Source organism: Lepidochelys kempii, chromosome 22, assembly GCF_965140265.1.
Source record: "Lepidochelys kempii isolate rLepKem1 chromosome 22, rLepKem1.hap2, whole genome shotgun sequence".
NCBI lineage: Eukaryota > Metazoa > Chordata > Testudines > Cheloniidae > Lepidochelys > Lepidochelys kempii.
Window position 1 is genome coordinate 1,075,847 of NC_133277.1, and position 23,911 is coordinate 1,099,757.

A 23,911-nucleotide genomic window follows, 5' to 3' on the forward strand; every position below is an offset into this window, starting at 1 on the left:
TTAGTCTATCCAAGAGAAGGTTAAGAGGTGATTTAGTCACAGTCTACAAGGGGAAAGAGATTTCTGAGAGCAGAGGGCTCCCTAAACTAGCACACAAAGGCAGAACAAGGTCCAATGGTTGGAAGTGGAAGCTAGACAAATACAGACTAGAAATAAGACACAGTTTTTTTTAACAGCAAGGGTAATCAACTATTGGTTTCTCAATCTCTGAAATTTTCAAATCAAGATTGTATATCTTTCTAAAAATATGCTATAGCTCAAACAGAAGTTATGGGCTTGATGCAGAAATTATTGGCTGAGGTTCTCTGGCCTGTGTTATGCAGGCGGTCAGAGTAAATGGTCATACTTATCCTTTCTGGCTTTAAAATCCATGAATCTATGAATGTTGTTTCAGGGCTGTTTTGAACAGAGCATGCTGAGACCATTCTTTCTTGAGGTGAGCCTTTCTTTCATTTAGGCAGGGTTGGACCCACCTGACAGCTATTAACATGTTTTTCTACTTTCAGGGTTTGGGATGCTTTAACAGACAATTACATTCCATCGATCACTGAGGATTGGAGGGACCCCGATATCGAGGTGTTGAATGGCAATATTTCTGACTCAGAGGTACTTCCCAGACTTTATTTTTTGCATTACTTGTAAAAAAAAAAACCTAACATGTTCTGGGACACCATTTGCAGTTTGATAAAGGAAGAATGTAAATGCATAAAATGGTATGATGTCCAGCAGCCATTCCGAGAAATAGGAATAATAGAATGTGAGAAGCGAGTGCCTGTCAGAGATTGGAACAGATCTCTCACAAACTGCATGAACTTAGGTCACCATCCCTTGATCATTGAAAAGCATGTGTAATGCGGAACTATAAATGAAACAGCCTTATATGTATGTAATGGGGGTTTTGTCAGCTAGGCTGTTGTTTGTTTGAGAGCGATAGTGAGGATGTTTGTACCACCTTCCACCATGGCACCGTTAGAACAATGTAGAGCACAGACTTGCCAGCCGACTGACCAACGCAGCTAGTGATTGCGAATGTATACGGCACGTCACAGAGCACTGCAGGGAGCTCAGCTGGCCCAGTGCTTCAGCGGTGTCAGGGTTGATGTAGTGCTCTTGTTTCTAGAGCTGGTCAAAAATGCAATTTTTATTCCAATGTGAATTTTGACATTTCAAAATTTGTTTCTGTTCAGAATTAGAACAAAAAGCTAAAATATCAAAAATGTTCAGAGAATGAAAAATTCCAAAGAGTTTAGATTCACAAGATTGGGCAGAACAGATGTCAAGGTTCCTCCCCCACTCTGAACTCTGTGGTACAGATGTGGGGACCTGCATGAAAACCTCCTAAGCTTACTTTCACCAGCTTAGGTTAAAACTTCTCCAAGGTACAAATTAATTTTATCCTTTGTCCCTGGATCTCCACTACCACCACCAAACTCTAACTGGGTTTACTGGGAAATGTAGTTTGGACACGTCTTTCCCCCCAAAATCCTCCCAACCCTTGCACCCCACTTCCTGGGGAAGGTTTGGTAAAAATCCTCACCAATTTGCATAGGTGACCACAGACCCAAACCCTTGGATCTGAGAACAATGAAAAAGCATTCAGTTTTCTTACAAGAAGACTTTTAATAGAAGTAAAGAAATCCCCTCTGTAAAATCAGGATGGTAGATACCTTCCAGGGTAATTAGATTCAAAACATAGAGAATCCCTCTAGGCAAAACCTTAAGTTACAAAAAAGACACACAGACAGGAATAGTCATTCTATTCAGCACAGCTCTTCTCTCAGCCATTTAAAGAAATCATAATCTAACACATAGCTAGCTAGATTACTTACTAAAAGTTCTAAGACTCCATTCCTGTTCTATCCCCGGCAAAAGCATCACACAGACAGACACAGACCCTTTGTTTCTCTCCCTCCTCCCAGCTTTTGAAAGTCTCTTGTCTCTTCATTGGTCATTTTGGTCAGGTGCCAGCGAGGTTACCTTTAGCTTCTTAACCCTTAACAGGTGAGAGGATTTTTCCTCTGGCCAGGAGGGATTTTAAAGGGGTTTACCCTTCCCTTTATATTTATGACAAAGGCAAATGTCATTCTGGGATGTATTAACAGAAGTGTTGTGTGAAAGACATGGGAGAGAACTGTTCCATTCTACTTAGCACTGGTGAGGCCTTACCTGTGGTATGGTGTTCATGTTTGGGCACCACACTGTTGTGTTCTTTAGAGATCTGGTGAAGGCATCATAAGCCCATGTGCAAGGAAGCTGTTTCTTTATTGAAGTTAATATCCAGCCTGTAAAAGCATGTCTAACTTGGAGGAGGAGCTGCTCCACTTTAACTTAACTCCTCAGGGTAAATGTGTCAACTTATTAGAGCTGCTAAGGGGGCGGGGGAAAGGGGGGGAGAGAGAGAGAGAGATGAGTCACAGACTAGCTCTTAAAGAGACAGGATCCTCACACACTTCAAGAAAGATATGGACAAATTGGAGAGAGTCCAGAAGAGAGCAACAAAAAGGATAACAGGTTTAGAAAACATGTCCTGTGAGGGAGGGTTGGAAGAACTGTGTACGTTTAGACTAGAGAAGAGACGACTGAGGGAGGACATGATAGCAGTCTTAATAGGTAAACGGTTGTTATAAAGAAGGTGGTAATCAATATTTCTCCATGCTGTGTGCAGTGTTGTTGTAGCTGTGTTGGTCCGAAAGAGGCAAGGTGGGTGAGGTAATATCTTTCATTAGACCAACTTCTGTTGGGGAGATGGCCTTCTGGAAGCTATGAAACTGTCTTAGGCTATAAAAGAAATGAAGGTTTGAAAGACTCCTGGTGCAAATGGGGTCCCTGTTAAATTTTACAAAAAGTTCTCAAAAACTTTAACACTTAGATTATTGAGTATGTTCAATGTGGCCAAGAATGAGCAAATTCTCCCACCAACTCTAAGAGAATCTGTAATTTCAGTTATTCCTAAACCTGGGAAAGACTGTGGACTATGTACTGCCAATTTCTTTAATCAATGGGATACTAAGATTTTAGCTAGAGCTCTTGTTATGCAATTGGACAAAGTTCTCTCGCACATGACACACATAAACCAGGTAGGCTTCCTTCATAACAGACACTCCTCGGATCATTTGTGTCAGCTGATACTACTGCTGCTTTGAGAGATTCTAAAGAATCCTGAGGTGTCGTTTCTTTAGATGCCAAAAAGGCCTTTGACTGCTCTCAAGGTTCCTTCCCCGCTCTGAACTCTAGGGTACAGATGTGGGGACCTGTATGAAAACCTCCTAAGCTTACTTTTACCAGCTAAGGTTAAAACTTCCCCAAGGTACAAACTATTTTACCCTTTGCCCTTGGACTTCCACTGCCACCACCAAACTTTATCTGGGTTCCTGAAAAAAACGTAGTTTGGACATGTCTTTCCCCCCAAAATCCTCCCAAAACTTGCACCCCACTTCCTGGGGAAGGTTTGGTAAAAATCCTCACCAATTTGCATAGGTGACCACAGACCCAAACCCTTGGACCTGAGAACAATGAAAAAGCATTCAGTTTCCTTACCAGAAGACTTTTAATAGAAGTAAAAAGGAATCACCTCTGTAAAATCAGGATGGTGAATACCTTACAGGGTAATTAGATTCAAACATAGAGATTCCCTCTAGGCAAAAGCTTAAGTTACAAAAAAAGACACGGAGACAGAAATATACATTCTATTCAGCACAGCTATTTTCTCAGCCATTTAAAGAAATCATAATCTAACACATACCTAGTTAGATTACTTACTAAGTTCTAAGACTCCATTCCTGTTCTATCCCTGGCAAAAGCATTACACAGACAGACACAGACCCTTTGTTTTTCTCCCTCCTCCCAGCTTTTGAAAGTATCTTGTCTCCTCATTGGTCATTTTGGTCAGGTGCCAGCGAGGCGAGAGGATTTTTCCTCTGGCCAGGAGGGATTTTAAAGGGGTTTACCCTTCCCTTTATATTTATGACACGCCCCCCAAATCTCAGCTAGGGTGAAACGCTGGCTGGGATTTCTTAGAATCAGAGTTGAAAGGGACCTCTGGAGGTCATCTAGTCCAACCCCCTGCCCAGAGCAGGACCAATTCCAACTAAATCATCCCAGCCAGGGCTTTGTCAAGCCTGACCTTAAAAACTTCTAAGGAAGGGGATTCCACCACCTCCCTAGGTAACGCATTCCAGTGTTTCACCACCCTCCTAGTGAAAAAGTTTTTCCTAATATCCAACCTAAATCTCCCCCACTGCACCTTGAGACTATTACTCCTTGTCCTGTCATCTGCTATCACTGAGAATAGTCTACATCCTTCCTCTTTGGATCCAACTTTCAGGTAATTAAAAGCAGCTATCAAATCCCCCCTCATTCTTCTCTTCCCCAGACTAAACAATCCCAGTTCCCTCAGCCTCTCCTCAGAAGTCATGTGTTCCAGACCCCTAAATCATTTTTGTTGCCCTTCGCTGGATTCTCTCCAATTTTTCCACTTCCTTCTTGTAGTGTGGGGCCCAAAACTGGACACAGTACTCCAGATGAGGCCTCAATGTCGAATAGAGGGGAATAATCACGTCCCTCGATCTGCTGGCAATGCCCCTCCTTATACACCCCAAAATGCCATTGGCCTTCTTGGCAACAAGGGCACACTGTTGACTCATATGCAGCTTCTCGTCCACTGTCACCCCTAGGTCCTTCTCTGCAGATCTGCTGCCTAGCCATTCGGTCCCTAGTCTGTAGCAGTGCATTGGATTCTTCCGTCCTAAGTGCAGGACTCTGCACTTGTCCTTGTTGAACCTCATCAGATTTCTTTTGGCCCAATCCTCCAATTTGTCTAGGTCCCTCTGTATCCTATCCCTACCCTCCAGCATATCTACCACTCCTCCCAGTTTAGTGTTATCCGTGAACTTGCTGAGGGTGTAATCCATACCATCCTCCAGATCATTAATGAAGATATTGAACAAAACTGGCCCCAGGACCGACCCTTGGGGCACTTCGCTAGATACCGGCTGCCAACTAGACATGGAGCCATTGATCACTACCCGTTGAGCCCGACAATCTAGCCAACTTTCTACCCACCTTGTAGTGCATCCATCCAGCCCATACTTCTTTAACGTGCTGACAAGAATACTGTGGGAGACCGTGTCAAAAGCTTTGCTAAAGTCGAGGAACAACACGTCCACTGCTTTCCCTTCATCCACAGATCCAGTTCTCATCATAGAAGGCAATTAGATTAGTCAGGCATGACTTGCCCTTGGTGAATCCATGCTGACTGTTCCTGATCACTTTCCTCTCCTCTAAGTGCTTCAGAATTGATTCCTTGAGGACATGCTCCATGATTTTTCCAGGGACTGAGGTGAGGCTGACTGGCCTGTAGTTCCCAGGATCCTCCTTCTTCCCTTTTTTAAAGATGGGCACTACATTAGCCTTTTTCCAGTCTTCCGGGACTTCCCCCGATTGCCATGAGTTTTCAAAGATAATGGCCAATGGCTCTGCAATCACATTTGCCAATTCCTTTAGCACTCTTGGATGCAATGCATCCGGCCCCATGGACTTGTGCATGTCCAGTTTTTCTAAATAGTCCCAAACCACTTCTTCCTTCACAGAGGGCTGGCCACCTCCTCCCCATGCTCTGCTGCCCAGTGCAGCAGTCTGGGAGCTGACCTTGTTCGTGAAGACAGAGGCAAAAAAAGCATTGAGTACATTAGCTTTTTCCACATCCTCTGTCACTAGGTTGCCTCCCTCATTCAGTAAGGGGCCCACACTTTCCTTGACTTTCTTCTTGTTGCCAACATACCTGAAGAAACCCTTCTTGTTACTCTTAACTTCCCTCGCTAGCTGCAACTCCAGGTGTGATTTAGCCTTCCTGATTTCATTCCTACATGCCCGAGCAATATTTATATACTCATCCCCGGTCATTTGTGCAATCTTCCACTTCTTGTAAGCTTCTTTTTTGTGTTGAAGATCAGCAAGGATTTCACTGTTAAGCCAAGCTGGTCGCCTGCCATATTTACTATTCTTTCTACACATCGGGATGGTTTGTCCCTGTAACCTCAATAAGGATTCTTTAAAATACAGCCAGCTCTCCTGGACTCCTTTCCCCCTCATGTTATTCTCCCAGGGGATCCTGCCCATCAGTTCCCGGAGGGAGTCAAAGTCTGCTTTTCTGAAGTCCAGGGTCCGTATTCTGCTGCTCTCCTTTCTTCCTTGTGTCAAGATCCTGAACTCGACCATCTCATGGTCACTGCCTCCCAGGTTCCCATCCACTTTAGCTTCCCCTACTAATTCTTCCCGGTTTGTGAGCAGCAGGTCAAGAAGAGCTCCGCCCCTAGTTGGTTCCTCCAGCACTTGCACCAGGAAATTGTCCCCCACAGTTTCCAAAAACTTCCTGGATTGTCTGTGCACTGCTGTATTGCTCTCCCAGCAGATATCAGGATGATTGAAGTCGCCCATGAGAACCAGGGCGTGCGATCTAGTAGCTTCTGTGAGTTGCCGGAAGAAAGCCTTGTCCACGTCATCGCCCTGGTCTGGTGGTCTATAGCAGACTCCCATCACGACATCACCCTTGTTGTTCACACTTCTAAACTTAATCCAGAGACTCTCAGGTTTTTCTGCTGTTTCATACTTGAGCTCTTAGCAGTCATACTGCTCCCTTACATACAGTGAAACTCCCCCACCTTTTCTGCCCTGCCTGTCCTTCCTGAACAGTTTATACCCATCCATGACAGTACCCCAGTCATGCGAGTTATCCCACGAAGTCTCTGTTATTCCAATCTAATCATAATTCCCTGACTTTGCCAGGTCCTCCAGTTTTCCCTGCTTGTTTCCCAGGCTTTGTGCATTTGTATATAGGCACTTGAGATAACCCGCTGATCACCCCTTGTTCTCAGTATGAGGCAGGAGCCCTCCCCTCTTGCGCTCTCCTGCTCGTGCTTCCTCCCAGTATCCCACATCCCCACTTAACTCAGGGCTTTGGTCTCCTTCCCCTGGTGAACCTAGTTTAAAGCCCTCCTCACTAGGTTAGCCAGCCTGCTCATGAAGATGCTCTTCCCTCTCTTCGTTAGGTGGAGCCTGTCTCTGCCTAGCACTCCTCCTTCTTGGAGCACCATCCAATGGTCAAAGAATCCAAAGCCTTCTCTCTGACACCACCTGTGTAGCCATTCATTGATTTCTACGATTTGACGATCCGTACCCCGGCCTTTTCCTTCCACGGGGAGGATGGACGAGAACACCACTTGCGCCTCATACTCCTTTATCCTCCTTCCCAGAGCCACGTAGTCTGCAGTGATCCACTCAAGGTCATTCTTGGCAGTATCATTGGTGCCCACATGGAAAAGCAGGAAGGGGTAGTGGTCTGAGGGATCGATGAGTCTCAGCAGACTCTCCGTCACATTGCGAATCTTAGCCCCTGTCAAGCAGCAGACTTCTCTGTTTTCCCGGTCAGGGCAGCAGACAGATGACTCAGTCCCCCTGAGGAGAGAGTCCCCGACCACCACCACCTGCCTCCTTCTCTTGGGAGTGGTGGTCGTGGAACACCCAACCTTAGGACAGTGCATCTCATGCCTTTCAGCTGGTGGAGTCTCCTTCTTCTCCCTTCCCCCAGACGTATCATCTGGACCACTCCCCGCAATGGTACCTGTGGAGAGGACATGAAAACGGTTACTTACCTCTATCTGCGTTGCTGGTACATGGACGTTCCCCCTTCTTCTTCTGGAGGTCACATATTGCCAAATTACTTCACTGTCCTCCTGTCCCCGCTGCACAGCCTGCTCTGAATCTTCAGAACCTTGTGCCCGTAGAAGCATATCCTGACGTCTGTCCAGGAAATCTTCAGTTTCTCTTATGAAACGCAGGGTCGATACCTGTTGCTCCAGACCTTGAACCTTCTCTTCCAATATGGAGACCAGCTTGCACTTTGTACAGACAAAGTCGCTTCTGTCCTGTGGAAGAAAGACAAACATGGCACATCCAGTGCAGGTCACAACAGCTGAACACTCCCCATCCATATTACCTTCCTACTATGAGCTTCCTCAGGAGATGAAGTAATTACTCAGAGAAGCCGAGTAATTACTCAAAGCTTCTTCCTGGAGCTCTAGGAAAAACAGAGTTAATAAGACACATGCACCTCTAACTATACTAACAATATTTTCCACATCTCAAGGACGATTTTAACCAGTTGATTCTGGGAAACTTTCACAGGAGAGTGCATCAGCCACTTTGTTAGAAGCTCCTGAGATGTGTTGGATGTCGAAATCAAAATCTTGGAGAGCTAAACTCCACCGAATAAGTTTTTTGTTATTTCCCATGGCGGTATGAAGCCACTGTAGCGCAGCATGGTCGGTTTGCAGGTGGAAACGCCGTCCCCAAACATATGGGCGTAGCTTTTCCAGAGTGTAGACAATGGCGTAACATTCTTTTTCACTGACTGACCAGTTGCTTTCCCTCTCAGACAGTTTTTTGCTGAGAAACACACAGGGTGGAATTCTTGATCCAGTCCTTTCTGCATTAAAACTGCTCCCACACCACACTCGGACGCATCTGTGGTTACTAGGAATGGTTTGTCAAACTCTGGGGCCCTTAGTACAGGGTCAGACATGAGTGTCACTTTAAGCTGGTTAAAGGCCTTCTGACACTCTTCAGTCCACTGAACGGCATTTGGCGGTTTCTTTTTGGTTAGGTCTGTCAGTGGGGTGGCGATTTCGCTGTATTGTGGTACAAATCGTCTGTAATAACTGGCCAAGCCTAAGAAGGATTGAACCTGTTTCTTTGACTTTGGGACAGGCCACTTTTGGATAGCATCCACTTTGGCCTGTAGGGGGTTGATAGTTCCTTGATCCACCTGGTGTCCAAGGTAAGTCACTCTGTTTAGGCCTATTTCACACTTCTTAGCCTTAACAGTTAGTCCTGCCTCCCTTATGCACTCAAAGACTTTTTGTAGATGTTCCAGGTATTCTGCCCAGGAATCCGAAAATATGGCCACATCGTCAAGGTAGGCAACTGCATATTCTCCTAATCCCGCTAGGAGACCATCTACAAGTCTTTGGAAGGTGGCGGGTGCATTTCGCAGCCCGAAAGGGAGTACATTAAATTCATACAGCCCGAGATGTGTGGTGAAGGCTGACCTTTCCTTGGCGGATTCATCTAGCTGTACCTGCCAGTACCCCTTGGTTAAGTCCAAGGTAGAGATGAACTGGGTCCGTCCCAGTTTCTCTAATAGTTCATCTGTGCATGGCATTGGATAGTTGTCTGGGCGAGTTACAGCATTTAGCTTATGGTAGTCCACGCAAAAGATATTTTTTCATCTGGTTTGGGAACAAGAACCACTGGAGATACCCATGCACTTCCAGAGGGGCGGATTACACCCATCTGTAATATATCCTGGATCTCCCGTTCTATAGCAGTTTTAGCTTGAGGAGACACCTGGTAAGGTTGGACTTTAATTGGGTGAGCATTACCTGTGTCAATGGAGGGGTATGCCCGTTCAGTCAGTCCTGGGGTGGCTGAGAACGTCGGTGCATAACGAGTGCACAGCTCCTTGATCTGCTGTTGCTGCATACGCCCAAGGGTCATGGAGAGATTCACCTCTTCCACACCACCAGCACTTTTCCCTTCATAGTAGACACCTTCAGGCCACTCAGTGTCGTCTCCTCCCTGGGCTGTACACCGACAAACTTTTAATTCTCTGGTATAAAAGGGCTTTAGAGAATCATAGAATATCAGGGTTGGAAGGGACCTCAGGAGGTCATCTACAACCCCCTGCTCAAAGCAGGACCAATCCCCAATTAAATCATCCCAGGCAGAGCTTTGTCAAGCCTGACCTTAAAAACTTCTAAGGAAAGAGATTCTACCACCTCTCTAGGTAAAAAGAAAAGGAGTACTTGTGGCACCTTAGAGACTAACCAATTTATTTGAGCATGAGCTTTCGTGAGCTACAGCTCACTTCATCAGATGTTTACCGTGGAAACTGCAGCAGACTTTATATACACACAGAAATCATGAAACAATACCTCCTCCCACCCCACTGTCCTGCTGGGGGGTGGGAGGAGGTATTGTTTCATGATTTCTGTGTGTATATAAAGTCTGCTGCAGTTTCCACGGTAAACATCTGATGAAGTGAGCTGTAGCTCACGAAAGCTCATGCTCAAATAAATTGGTTAGTCTCTAAGGTGCCACAAGTACTCCTTTTCTTTTTGCGAATACAGACTAACACGGCTGTTCCTCTGAAACCTCTCTAGGTAACGCATTCCAGTGTTTCACCACCCTCCTAGTGAAAAAGTTTTTCCTAATATCCAACCTAAACCTCCCCCACTGCAACTTGAGACCATTACTCCTTGTCCTGTCATCTTCCACCACTGAGAATAGTCTAGAACCATCCTCTTTGGAACCACCTCTCAGGTAGTTGAAAGCAGCTATCAAATCCTCCCTCATTCTTCTCTTCTGCAGACTAAACAATCCCAGTTCCCTCAGCCTCTCCTCATAAGTCATGTGTTCCAGACCCCTAATCATTTTTGTTGCCCTTCGCTGGACTCTCTCCAATTTATCCACATCCTTCTTGTAGTGTGGGGCCCAAAACTGGACACAGTACTCCAGATGAGGCCTCACCAATGTTGAATATAGGGGAATGATCACGTTCCTCGATCTGCTGGCTATGCCCCTACTTATACATCCCAAAATGCCATTGGCCGTCTTGGCAACAAGGGCACACTGTTGACTCATATCCAGCTTCTCGTCCACTGTCACCCCTAGGTCCTTTTCTGCAGAACTGCTGCTTAGAGAATTAATATGGTACACCTTAGGCTTTCGGTTGGCGGTGGGGAATGCTATGAGATAAATAACAGCTCCCTGGCGCTCCTGGACCAGGAATGGTCCTTCCCATGATGCTTCCATTTTATGGGCCTGGAGCGACTTTAAGACCATGACCTGGTCCCCTACTTTGAAGGAACGCTCTCTGGCATGTTTATCATACCACACTTTTTGCTCTTTTTGAGCCTCCTGTAAGTTTTCTTTAGCAAGGGCTAAAGAGGTTCGGAGGGTGTTTTGTAGGTTGGTTACAAAGTCCAGAATGTTAGTTCCTGGAGAAGGTGTAAATCCCTCCCATTGCTGTTTCACCAACTGTAATGGCCCCTTAACCTCACGGCCATATACAGGTTCAAATGGGGAAAACCCTAAACTGGGATGGGGTACAGCTCTGTAGGCAAAAAGCAACTGCTGCAACACTAGGTCCCAATCATTGGAGTGCTCATTTATGAATTTACATATCATGGCCCCCAAAGTTCCATTAAACTTCTCCACCATGCCATTTATTTGATGGTGGTAAGGAGTGGCAACCAAGTGATTTACCCATCAGCTTCCCAGAGGTTTTTCATAGTTTCTGCCAGGAAATTAGTCCCTGCATCTGTGAGGATGTCAGAGGGCCAACCTACCCTGGCAAAAATGTCTGCTAGTGCTTGGCACACACTTTTAGCCCTGGTGTTGCTTAGGAGCTACTGCTTCCGGCCATCGGGTGGCAAAATCTATGAAAGTCAGTATGTACTGCTTTCCTCTGGGTGTCTTTTTTGGAAAAGGACCCAGAATATTGACAGCTACTCGCTGAAATGGAACTTCAGTGATGGGGAGTGGCTGGAGTGGGGCTTTGACCTGGTCTTGGGGTTTTCCCACTCTTTGGCATACTTTACAAGACCGGACATAGGTAGAAACATCCTTGCCCATTCCCTCCCAGTGGAATGACCCCCCCAAACGGTCTTTGGTCCTGTTCACCCCAGCATGGCAACTAGGATGATCGTGGGCTAAGCTCAAGAGCTTGGTCCGGTATTTAGTTGGAACTACCAACTGTCTCTGAGGATGCCAGTCTTCCTGGTGTCCACCAGAAAGAGTTTCCTTGTATAAAAGTCCTTTTTCTACAACAAACCTGGATCGATTAGAAGAGCTGAGAGGCGGAGGGTTGCTCCGTGCCGCTGTCCAAGCTCTCTGGAGGCTTTCATCTGCTTCCTGTTCGATCTGGAACTGTCCCCTTGATGCTGGAGACATCAGTTCCTCATTGGATTGTGGACCTATGCTTGGTTCCTCTGGAAGCGATGTAGGGGATGGGGCTGTTTCCATTGACTGTGAACCGCTCTCCACTGGGACACTATGTTGGGGTTCAGGCTCCGGCTGAGCCTCTTGTGTAGGGTTATGGGCTGCTGCTGGTTCAGGTTCGGTGGGGCCCTTTTGTGTTGAGGTTGCAAGTACTGGATTCAGTTCTGGCAATGGGTCTGGTTCCGGTTCTTCCGCTGGTTCTGGGATTGGTTCAGTCTGGGTCTCTGGGACTGGATCCACTACTGCTGTTGCAGACATTGGCCTGGGGTCTGGGTCCATCACCTCTGACCGGGTCCTGATAGAAGTTTCCGGAATAGAGCTAGTCCTCACGGCTTGTTTAGCTTGGCTGCAGGTGACCATTCCCACCCTCTTGGCCCGCTTCACATGATTGGCCAAGTCTTCCCCCAACAGCATGGGGATGGGATAATCATCATAGACTGCAAAAGTCCACGTTCCTGACCAGCCCTGGTACTGGACAGGCAACTTGGCTGTAGGCAAATCGAAAGAGTTGGACTTGAAGGGTTGAATCGTCACTTGGATCTCTGGGTTGATTAAATTGGGGTCCACTAAGGAAGCATGGATAGCTGACACTTGTGCTCCGGTGTCCCTCCACGCGTGACCTTCTTCCCGCCCACACTCAGTTTCCCTCTTCTCCAAGGGTATCTTGGAGGTATCTGGGCGTGCGGATCTCTGGTGTGATTGCAGTGCAATGAACTGTAATCTGTTGGGGTTCTTGGGCCAGTTGGCCTTTACATGCCCCAGCTCATTACATTTAAAACATCGTCCAGCTGACGGGTCACTGGGGCGAGGTGGGTTGCTGGAGAACGGGGTGGTGGGACGATAAGGGGTCTGGAGATTTCTTTGGGAGGTAGGTGGGGCTTTGGGTGGCTCCCGGTAATAGGGTGTGGTCTGGGATTGGTCCAACTGCGACCAGTTTTCTTCTTCTCTGCCACCTCTACCCATCTGGCTCCAATCTCTCCTGCCTCGATTACAGTTTAGGGCTTCCCATCTAGGATGTATCTTTCTATTTCCTCAGGAACACCCTCTAAGAATTGTTCCATTTGCATTAGGAAGGGCAAATTTACTGGAGATTCAACACTTGCTCCTGATATCCAGGCATCCCAATGTTTCACAATGTGGTAGGCATGTTGGGTAAATGACACGTCTGGTTTCCACCTTAGGGCTCTGAACCTCCGATGAGAATGCTGGGGTGTTATCCCCATTCTGACTCTCGCCTTGGATTTAAACAGTTCATACTTGTTCATGTGTTCTTTAGGCATTTCAGCCGCCACCTCAGCTAAGGGTCCACTGAGGTGCGTCCTCAGCTCTACCATGTATTGGTCGGTAGAGATGCTGTACCCAAGGCAGGCGCTTTCAAAGTTTTCTAAGAAGGCCTCAGTATCATCGCCTGCCTTGTAGGTGGGGAACTTTCTGGGATAGGAAGTGGTACTTGGAGAAGGATTGCTAGGGTTTGTTGGTATATTCTGCTGAGCCTTTACCTTCTCCATCTCCAGTTCCTGCTTCCTCTCTTTTTCCTTCTCCTCCTCCACATGCTTCCTTGCCTCCATTTCCCTCCTGTGGGCAGCCTCCTGTACCTCGTTTTCCATCCACATGAGTTCTATCTGTTTTTCATGTTCCTTTTGTTTTTCATCAGCCTGAAATCTGGCTAATTCCAGCTTTTGTTGAGCCGTGGAGTCTGTCATCCTAATCTCTCTGTTTTTAACTAACTTTACACCCAAGGTTTAGAAATAAACAAAACTTGGCTTGTAAAATTTTGTTGTGCTGGAATAGGATACCTATTCTATGATAGTGATTGTCAGCCTACAGAAAAAGACAATTCCCTTTTGTCTCTGCTCTGGCTCCAAAGCAGAGAAAAAACTAACTGCTTTCAGTTGGACCTCCTTTCCAGCAGCCCCAAAGGAAAAAAAATATTTCCTTTTTAAAATCTGTTTTTCTGGTTCAAAAAATCTCAAATTGATCTGAAAAGGATTTCAGGTTAATCCCACCACTCTGCCACCATGTCAAGGTTCCTCCCCCACTCTGAACTCTAGGGTACAGATGTGGGGACCTGCATGAAAACCTCCTAAGCTTACTTTCATCAGCTTAGGTTAAAACTTCCCCAAGGTACAAATTAATTTTATCCTTTGTCCCTGGATCTCCACTACCACCACCAAACTCTAACTGCGTTTACTGGGAAACGTAGTTTGGACACGTCTTTCCCCCCAAAATCCTCCCAGCCCTTGCACCCCACTTCCTGGGAAAGGTTTGGTAAAAATCCTCACCAATTTGCAGAGGTGACCACAGACCCAAACCCTTGGATCTGAGAACAATGAAAAAGCATTCAGTTTTCTTACAAGAAGACTTTTAATAGAAGTAAAGAAATCCCCTCTGTAAAATCAGGATGGTAGATACCTTCCAGGGTAATTAGATTCAAAACATAGAGAATCCCTCTAGGCAAAACCTTAAGTTACAAAAAAGACACACAGACAGGAATAGTCATTCTACTCAGCACAGTTCCTTTCTCAGCCATTTAAAGAAATCATAATCTAACACATAGCTAGCTAGATTACTTACTAAAAGTTCTAAGACTCCATTCCTGTTCTATCCCCGGCAAAAGCAGCATACAGACAGACACAGACCCTTTGTTTCTCTCCCTCCTCCCAGCTTTTGAAAGTCTCTTGTCTCCTCATTGGTCATTTTGGTCAGGTGCCAGCGAGGTTACCTTTAGCTTCTTAACCCTTTACAGGTGGGAGGATTTTTCCTCTGGCCAGGAGGGATTTTAAAGGGATTTACCCTTCCCTTTATATTTATGACACAAGCGGAGTGCCCTAGGGGTCGGTCCTGGGGCTGGTTTTGTTCAACATCTTTGTTAATGATCTGGATGATGGGATTAATTGCACCTTGAGCAAGTTTGCAGATGACACTAAGCTGGGCGGAGAGATCGATATGCTGGAGGGTATGAATAGGGTCCGGACTGACCTAGACAAATTGGAGGATTGGGCCAAGAGAAATCTGATGAGGTTCAACAAGGGCAAGTGCAGAGTCCTGCACTTAGGAAGGAAGAATCCCATGCAGCGCTATAGGCTGGGGATCGAGTGGCTAAGCAGCAGTTCTACAGAAAAGGACCTGGGGATTATAGTGAACAGGAAGGTGGATATGAGTCAGCAGTGTGCCCTTGTTGCCAAGAAGGCCAACGGCATATTGGGCTGCATTAGTAGGAGCATTGCCAGCAGATTGAGGGAAGTGATTATTCCCCTCTATTTAGCACTGGTGAGGCCACACCTGGAGTATTGCATCCAGTTTTGGTCCTCCCCTCCCCCCCATCCACTGAAGGTATGTGGTCAAATTGGAGATAGTCCAGCGGAGGGCAACGAAAATTATTAGGGGGCTGGGACACATGACTTACGAGGAGAGGTTGAGGGAACTGGGGTTATTTAGTCTGCAGAAGAGAAGAGTCAGGAGGGATTTGATAGCTGCCTTTAACTACCTGAAGGGGGGTTCCAAAGAGGATGGAACTAGGCTGTTCTCGGTAGCGGCAGATGACAAAACAAGGAGCAATGGTTTCAATTTGCAGTGGGGGAGGTCTAGGTTGGATATTAGGAAAAACTATTTCACTAGGAGGGTGGTAAAACACTAGAAAGGGTTACCTCGGGAGGTGGTGGAATCTCTATCCTTGGAGTTTTTTAAGGTCAGGCTTCACAGAGCCCTGGGTAGGATGATTTAGTTGGGCTGGTCCTGCTTTGAGCAGGGGGTTGGACTGGATGACCTCCTGAGGTCCCTTCCAACCCTAACCTTGTGTGATTATATGAAATTGACCATTATGGCCTGTGAATTTGGCAGGGCCCTACAGGTAACCAATGTGTTGTCATCTAATAAAACATAGAAGCTATAATATAGCTATTAATTCTACATTAATATTACAATGGTTTGCTCAATGAATTTCTCTGTGGGTTCTGTCAAACAACTGGGCACACACACACAGCCACCTGTATTTATGACTGACTTTTGCAGAGATTGAAGCAGCATTGTTGTTTTATAGAAATACACTCATGGAGGCTAAACCCTAATTAGAATATTGAAATAGTTGGTATCACAAAGAAAAATGTTTTACTGTTAATATTTTTATTCAAACCTTTGCACACAAAACTATTGTTATTGCAACAAAAACTCCGCCAGAGTATAAAAAAATCATGATCTAGTGCGACAAAGTTCTGAGCCTGTAATTGTGGGTCCCGCGCTTCCTGGCTGATCCAGGGGCCTCAGAAATTCACTAAGGCCCCAATGTGACCTTCCTTTCACAGTGTAGTGGCCAGAGTCACAGCCTATGGAGCTACTTTCATCACAGGCCAGTATGGGAGATGGGAGGGGGAAACACTCCACAGTCTGTGTTGCTCCATAGAGGTCAGTAGGCACAGTTCGGCCTCTGAATGGATCTCTGCAGAGTAGGGGAGGGGGGAATCCGGGCCCACCCTCTACTCTGGGTTCCAGCCCAGGGACCCTAATGGTAGCAGTGTTGGTGACTTTCCCTCCACTGCTAAATACTGCTTTGATTCCCTGTTCCTGGCTTCACCCTCACCTTCAGGGTGCAGCAATGCTTCCTTCTCCAGCTCCGTTCACCTCAGCCCTCCCAAGGGAACTGGAAAGGAGAGCTTTTAAGCAGCCTGAGTGAGACCTTGATTGGTTCCACCTGTGTCTATTAGCCTAACGACCTTAACTGGTTAATTGGTGTCAAGTGTCTTGATTGGCCTGGAGTAGCCTTTGTTTGGCTATCCAGGGAACAGGGACCTGCGGATCCTGAGGCTGACATACCTGGATTAAGTATTGCTGTTTAGAGCAGGTTCAGGAAAACTAAGGGTTGAAATTGTTCATTGTCCTGGTTTACATTCTGGGTTGCATATAAAATAAGTTACATAATTTAGTTGGCAGCCAAAGATGTTTTCCTTGAATTTTTACACCCTAGATTAAACCATTAATGGGTTAAAAAGAAAAGATTAACACATGATTTATATATTTAGGAAATGTAAGGGAAAATTGCAAGAGATAAGTGGAACATTTTATTTTGATGAATTAAGACCTATAACAATAATCATCATTCATGTTGTGGGTAGCAAAGACTGCTATATTTTGCTTATTAAAGGATTTGTTGCTTCCTATGTAAAGCAGAAAGATTATACATTGCTGGCTTCCTTTACTGTATTAGGCAAGTTCAGAATTGCAAATAATTTGATACCTATTTTTGGAATAATGATGCACAACCGCTGAGAGGTTAAATCAGGAATATATTAATTAACAACTGAAGATGTGAAATAAGTTTGTGGCTACAGTTTGGCTAATATAAACATGCAAATAACCAGACAATACAAATACTCAATGCTTGAATTTCAGCTAAGGGTGTTACCCTTTCTCCTTTTCCTACTGCTTCTCCCACCACTTACAGATTAGAGGGGTAAGAAGCAGGGTTTGCTTTACTTTGTACATGTACATTATACATAGCCTTGTCTAAAAGGATGCTGAACCTTATCTCTAAATTTAAATATTTTACATATATATGTAATTAGATGTCTTATGGATCCCTACCTTTAATATAATTCTGCCAGATGCAGGTTAGAAGCAATTTGTTTTGCCTACTTCCCCTTTTCTCTCAGACCCAGAGCTATAAGCACTTCTCCTTCGGTTTTTCAGCAACATGTTATCTTAGAAATTACAAATTAAAAGCACAGAGACTGTTGGCCTGGCAGATTACAGATATAAACTCCAAAATGCACGGTTACGGTCTCTAAGACCTGTGAAGAAAAGGAAGCTTTCGACATTTTCTGGTAAGTGGAGGGTTTTTCCACTTGTTCCTTTGATACTTTTTATTCAACTATTCCTTTATATTATTATTTAATTTAGTCTCCTGGATTTTTAACACTCTGCTTTGGTGGAAGTTAGGCTTATATTTACAGTTGCATTTAGACAGTCTCATTGCTCCCAGGGCTGGCTCTAGGCACCAGCAAAACAAGCAGGTGCTCGGGGCGGCACATTTCTAGGGGCGGCATTCCGGCGCTGGCCAGGCCGCCCCTGGAAATGTGCCCCCGCCGCCCCAGCTCGCCTCCGCTCCGCCTCCGCCGGCTCCCCTGAGCGCACCACTGCCACTCCGCTTCTCCCCCCTCCCTCCCAGGCTTGCCATGCTCAAAACAGCTGTTTGGTGCAGCAAGCCTGGGAGGGAGGCAGGGAGGGGAAGCCGAGCGGTGGTGTGCTCAGGGGAGGCGGCGGTGGTGGAGCGGAGGCGAGCTGGGGCAGGGAGCAGTTCCTCTACCCCCGCCCCCGTTACTTCCTGCACTCCCCCCCACCCTCGCTCACCTCTGCCTGCTCCCCTGAATGCACTGCCTCTCCCTCGCCTGAGAGGGAGGGGGTGAGAAGCGGAGTGGCGGCGTGTTCAGGAGCGGAGGTGAGCTAGGGCGGGGGATTGCGCGGGGGGGAGGGAGCCGCAGGAAGCAATGGGGGCGGGAAATGCGGCACGCCCAGGGGAGGAGTCGGGGCCTGGGATTTGGGGAAGGTGTTGGGAAGGGGCGGAGTTGGGGTGGAGGGGCACAAAAAAAAAGCAGGGGTGGCCATGTTGGGGCGGCAAAAATCCTAGAGCTGGCCCTGATTGCTCCTCATTTCCCACTTGAGCAATTATCCCCTGACAAGCACTAAGGGTCTTGACATTTGTAACATAACTTCCCGTACTCTCCCTGACTATTACATTAATCATATCACATAGTAAACATTACATTAAACATATGATCACACCCCACCAACCAGGGTGATTAAAAATAGCTGGGCTATGTTCCCTTCCACAATGGCTCCAAGATCTCTCTCTCGAGCTGTGACAGCTAATTCAAACCCCATCATTGGATATGTATAGTTGGGATGATGTTTTCCAATAGGCATTACTTTGCATTTATCAACATTGAATTTAATCTGCCAGTTTGTTGCCCAGTCACCCACTTTTGTGAGATCCCTCTGTAGCTCTTTGCAGTCTGCCTGGGACTTAACTATCTTGAGTAGTTTTGTATCATCTGCAAATGTTGCCACCTTTCTCCAGATTATTTATGAATATGTTGAATAGGACTGGTCCCAGTAGAGACCCCTGAGGGACACCACTATTTACCTCTCTCCATTCTGAAAACTGACCATTTATTCCTACCCTTTGTTTCCTATCTTTTATTCAGTTGCCAATCCATGAGAGGACCTTCCCTCTTATCTCATGACAGCTTACTTTACGTAAGAACCTTTGGTGAGGGACCTTGTCAAAGGCTTTCTGAAAATCTAAGTACACTGTATCCACTGGATCCACCTTGTCCATATGCTTATTGACGCCCTCAAAGAATTTTAGTAGATTGGTGAGGCAGGATTTCCCTTTTCAAAACCCATGTTGACTCTTCCCCAACAAATTATGATCATCTACGTGTCTGAGAATTTTGTTCTTTACTATAGTTTTAACCAGTTTGCCCAGTACTGAAGTCAGGCTTACTGGCTTGTAATTGCCGGGATCACCTTGGGAGCCCTTTTTAAAAAATTGGTGTCACATTACCTATCCTCTAGACATTTGATACAGAAGCTGATTTAAATGAGAGGTTACATACCACAATTCGTAGTTCTGTAATTTCATGTTTGAGTTCCTTCAGAACTCTTGGGTGAATACCCTCTGGTCCTGGTGACTTAATTTATCAATTTGTTCCAAAACCTCCTCTAATGAAATCTCAATCTGGGATAGTTTCTCAAACCCAAGCCATTCTTTTTAGGTGACAAATCTGAGGATCTCCCTCACATCCTCAGCCATGAAGACCGAAGCCAAGAATTCATTTAGTTTCTCCACACCCTTATTGTCCTTGAGTGCACCTTTAGCATTTTGATCGTCCAGTGGCCCCACTGGTTGTTTAGCAGGCTTGCTGCTTCTGATGTACTTAAAAAATTTCTTGCTATTACTTTTGATTCTTTGGCTAGCTGTTCTTTAAATTCTTTTTTGGCCTTCCTAATTATATTTTTACACTTTACTTGCCCAAGTTTATGCTCCGTTCTATTTTCCTGACTAGGATTTAACTTCCACTTTTTAAAGGATGCCTTTTTGCCTCTCACTGCTTCTTTTACTTTGTTGTTTAGCCATGGTAGCACTTTTTTGGTTTTCTTACTATGTTTTTTAATTTGGTGTATACGTTTAAGTTGAGCCTTTATTATGCTGTGCTTAAAAAGTTTCCATGCACCTTGCAGGGATTTCACTTTTGGCACTGTACCTTTTAATTTCTGTTTAAGTAACTTCCTCATTTTTGTGTAGTTCCCCTTTCTGAAATTAAATGCTACCGTGTTGAGCTGCTGTGGTGTTTTCCCTGTCACAGGGATGTTAAATTTAATTATATTATGGTCACTATAACCAAGTGGTCCAGCTATATTCACCTCTTCAACCCAGATCCTGTTCTCTACTTAGGACTAAATCAAGAATTGCGTCTCCTCTTGTGGGTTTCAGGATTAGCAGCTTGAAGAGGAAGTCATTTAAGGTGTCAATCATAGAAGATAAGAGTTGGAAGAGACCTCAGGAGGTCATCTAGTCCAACCCCCTGCTCAAAGCAGGACCAACCCCAACTAAATCATATCACCCAGGGCTTTGTGAAGCCGGGCCTTAAAAACCTGTAAGGATGGAGATTCCACCACCTCCCAAGGTAACCCTTTCCAGTGTTTCACCATCCTCCTAGAGAGATAGTTTTTCCTAATATCCAACCTAGACCTCCCGCACTGCAACTTGAGACCATTGCTCCTTTTTCTGTCATCTGCCACCACTGAGAACAGCCTAGTTTCATCCTCTCTGGAACCCCCTTCAGGTGGTTGAAAGTTGCTGTCAAATCCCCCCTGACCCAGTTTCCTCAGCCTCTCCTCAGAAGACGTGCCCCAGCTCCCTAATAATTTTCATTGCCCTCCACTGGACTCTCTCCAATTTGTCCACATCCTTTCTGTAGTGGGAGGCCCAAAACTGGATGTAATACTCCAGGTGTGGCTTCACCAGTGTCGAATAGAGGTGAATAATCACTTCCCTCAGTCTGCTGGCAATGCTCCTACTAATGCAGCCCAATATGCTGTTAGCCTTCTTGGCAACAAGGGCACACTCTTGACTCATATCCTCCTTCTCATCCACTGTAATCCCCAGGTCATTTTCTGCAGAACTGCCGCTTAGTCAGTTGGTCCCCAGCCCGTAGCGGTGCATGGGAGTCTTCCATCCTAAGTGCAGGACTCTGCACTTGTCCTTGTTGAACTTCCTCAGATTTCTTTTGGCCCAATCCTCCCATCTGTCTAGGTCGCTCTGGACCCTATCCCTACCCTCCAGTGTATCTATCTCTTCCTCCAGCTTAGTGTCATCTGAGAACTTGCTGAGGGTGCAATCCAAACCATCATCTAGATCATTAATTAAGATGTTGAACAAAACCAGCCCCATGAGCAACCCCTGGGGCACTGCCAACTAGACATTAAGCCATTGATCACTATCCATTGAGCCCGACAATCTAGCCAGCTTTCTATCCACCTTATAGTTCATTAATTCATCCAATCCATACTTCTTTAACTTGTTGGCAAGAATACTGTGGGAGACCGTATCCAAAGCTTTCCACCTTATATTTCATTCATCCAATCCATACTTCTTCAATGTGTTGGCAAGAATACTGTGGGAGACCGTATCCAAAGCTTTGCTAAAGTGAAGGTATATTGTGTCCACCACTTTCCCCACATCCACAGAGCCAGTTATCACATCATAGAACGCAATCAGGTTGGTCAGGCATGACTTGCCCTTGGTGAATCCATGTTGACTGTTCCTGATCACCTTCCTCTCCTTCAAGTGCTTCAAAATGGTTTCCTTGAGGACCTGCTCCATGATTTTTCTGGGGACTGAGGTGAGTCTGGAGTTCCCTGGAGTCTCCTTCTTCCCTTTTTTAAATATGGGCCTTTTTCCAATCAAGAAACTTTATCTCTGCATCCCATCCTGAGGTGACATGTACCCAGTCAATCTAGGGATAGTTGAAATCCTGCATTATTACTGAGTTTTTAATTTTTATAGCCTCTCTAATGTCCATGAGCATTTCTCAATCAGTATCTCCATCTTGGTGAGGTGGTCGGTAGTCTGTCCCTACTGCTATATTCCTGTTATTTAAGCATGGAATTACTATCCATAGGGATTATATGGTACAGTTTGGTTCCTTTAAGATTATTACTTCATTCGATTCTAAGCTTTCTTTCACGTGTAGTGCCAGTCCCCCCACCAGCACGACCTGTTCTGTCCTCCTGATATATTTTGTACCCTGGCATTACTGTGTCCCATTGATTATCCACATTCCACCAAGTTTCTGTGATGCCCGTGATATCAATATCCTGATTTAATACGAGGCACTCGAGTTCACCTATCTTATTATTTAGACTTCTAGTATTTGTATATAAGTATTTTAAGAACTTGTCACTTTTTAGCTGTCTGCCATTACATGATATAATTGACTGGGACTCTTTTTCATTTGACTGTTTCTTATCAGATCCTACCCCTATTTTATTATCTTCCATCCTCTCCTCCTTACTAGGATATATAGATCCTCCCCTAAGGGATGTCTCTGTCTGAACCACATGCTTCTCCGCACCTGTCGGCTTTCCCCCAGCCCTTAGTTTAAAAACTGTTCAACGACCTTTTTAATTTTAAGTGCCAGCCAATCTGGTTCCATTTTGGTTTAGGTGGAGCCTATCCTTCCTGTCTAGGCTCCCCCTTTCCCAAAAGTTTCCCCATTTCCTAATAAATCTAAACCCCTCCTCCCCACACCATTGTCTCATCCATGCATTGAGACCCTACAGTTCTGCCTGTCTAACTGGCTCTGCACATGGATTCTACTAGAGAATGGAGGTCCTGGACTTCAATCTCTTGCCTAGCAGCCTATATTTGGCCTCCAGGACCTCTCTCCTATCCTTCCCTATGTCGTTGGTACCTACATGTACCACGACCACCGGCTCCTCCCCAGCACTACACATAAGTCTATCTGGATGTCTCGAGAGATCCGCAACCTTCGCACGAGGCAGGCAAGTCACCATGTGGTTCTCCCAGTCATTGCAAATCCACCTATCTATGTTTTGAATGATCAAATCACCCACTACTAATACCTGTCTCTTCCTAGGTTTCAGAGGAGCAGCCGTGTTAGTCTGTATTCGCAAAAAGAAAAGGAGGACTAGTGGCACCTTAGAGACTAACCAATTTATTTGAGCATGAGCTTTCGTGAGCTACAGCTCACTTCATCTCGGATGCATTCAATGGAAAATACAGTGAGGAGATTTATATACATAGAGAACATGAAAAAATGGGTGTTACCATACACACTGTAAGGAGAGTGATCACTTAAGATAAGCTATTACCAGCAGGGGGGCGGGGTGGGGGTTGGGGAAGAAAACCTTTTGTAGTGATAATCAAGGTGGGCCATTTCCAGCAGTTAACAGGAACAGCCGAGGAGCAGTGCGGGGGTGGACCCAGGAAGCTCAGTAGCAAATACTGCCTCCTTAGTGGCCCTGGAACCTACATAGGACATATCAAAAACTTCTTCAGACAAGGGTGAGAGGCTTTTCTCTGTAGCAGCTTGGGGAGGGGAGGCACAGCACAGCTGTGGCTGGGCTGGGGCAGTTCCAGGCAGGTTTGTGTATGTGGGGGAGGCTCGGGACACCTCTGGGTTGTGGGTGGAGGCTCAGGGCTTCAGCTGGCCCAGGACTCTTCTGGCTGGAGGGAGGGGGGTGGCGTTCGGGTCTCTGGCCAGGGCGGGGCTCCTCTGGCTGAGGGGGCGGGGACTTGTGGCCCTGGCAGAGCGGCAGGGGGTCTCAGGGCTCT

At 45.9% G+C, this 23,911-nt stretch overlaps 1 protein-coding gene across 5 annotated transcripts in view; it reads left to right on the plus strand.

Annotated features, from left to right (window-relative positions):
• Positions 1-23,911, plus strand: part of FEZ1 (fasciculation and elongation protein zeta 1) — a 164,855-nt gene that overhangs the window by 54,985 nt on the left and 85,959 nt on the right. For all 5 annotated transcript variants that reach the window (XM_073320722.1, XM_073320719.1, XM_073320721.1 and 2 more), the window contains exon 3: positions 507-606. In XM_073320722.1, the coding sequence (XP_073176823.1) occupies positions 507-606 (100 nt within the window). The remainder of the gene's footprint in view (positions 1-506; positions 607-23,911) is intronic.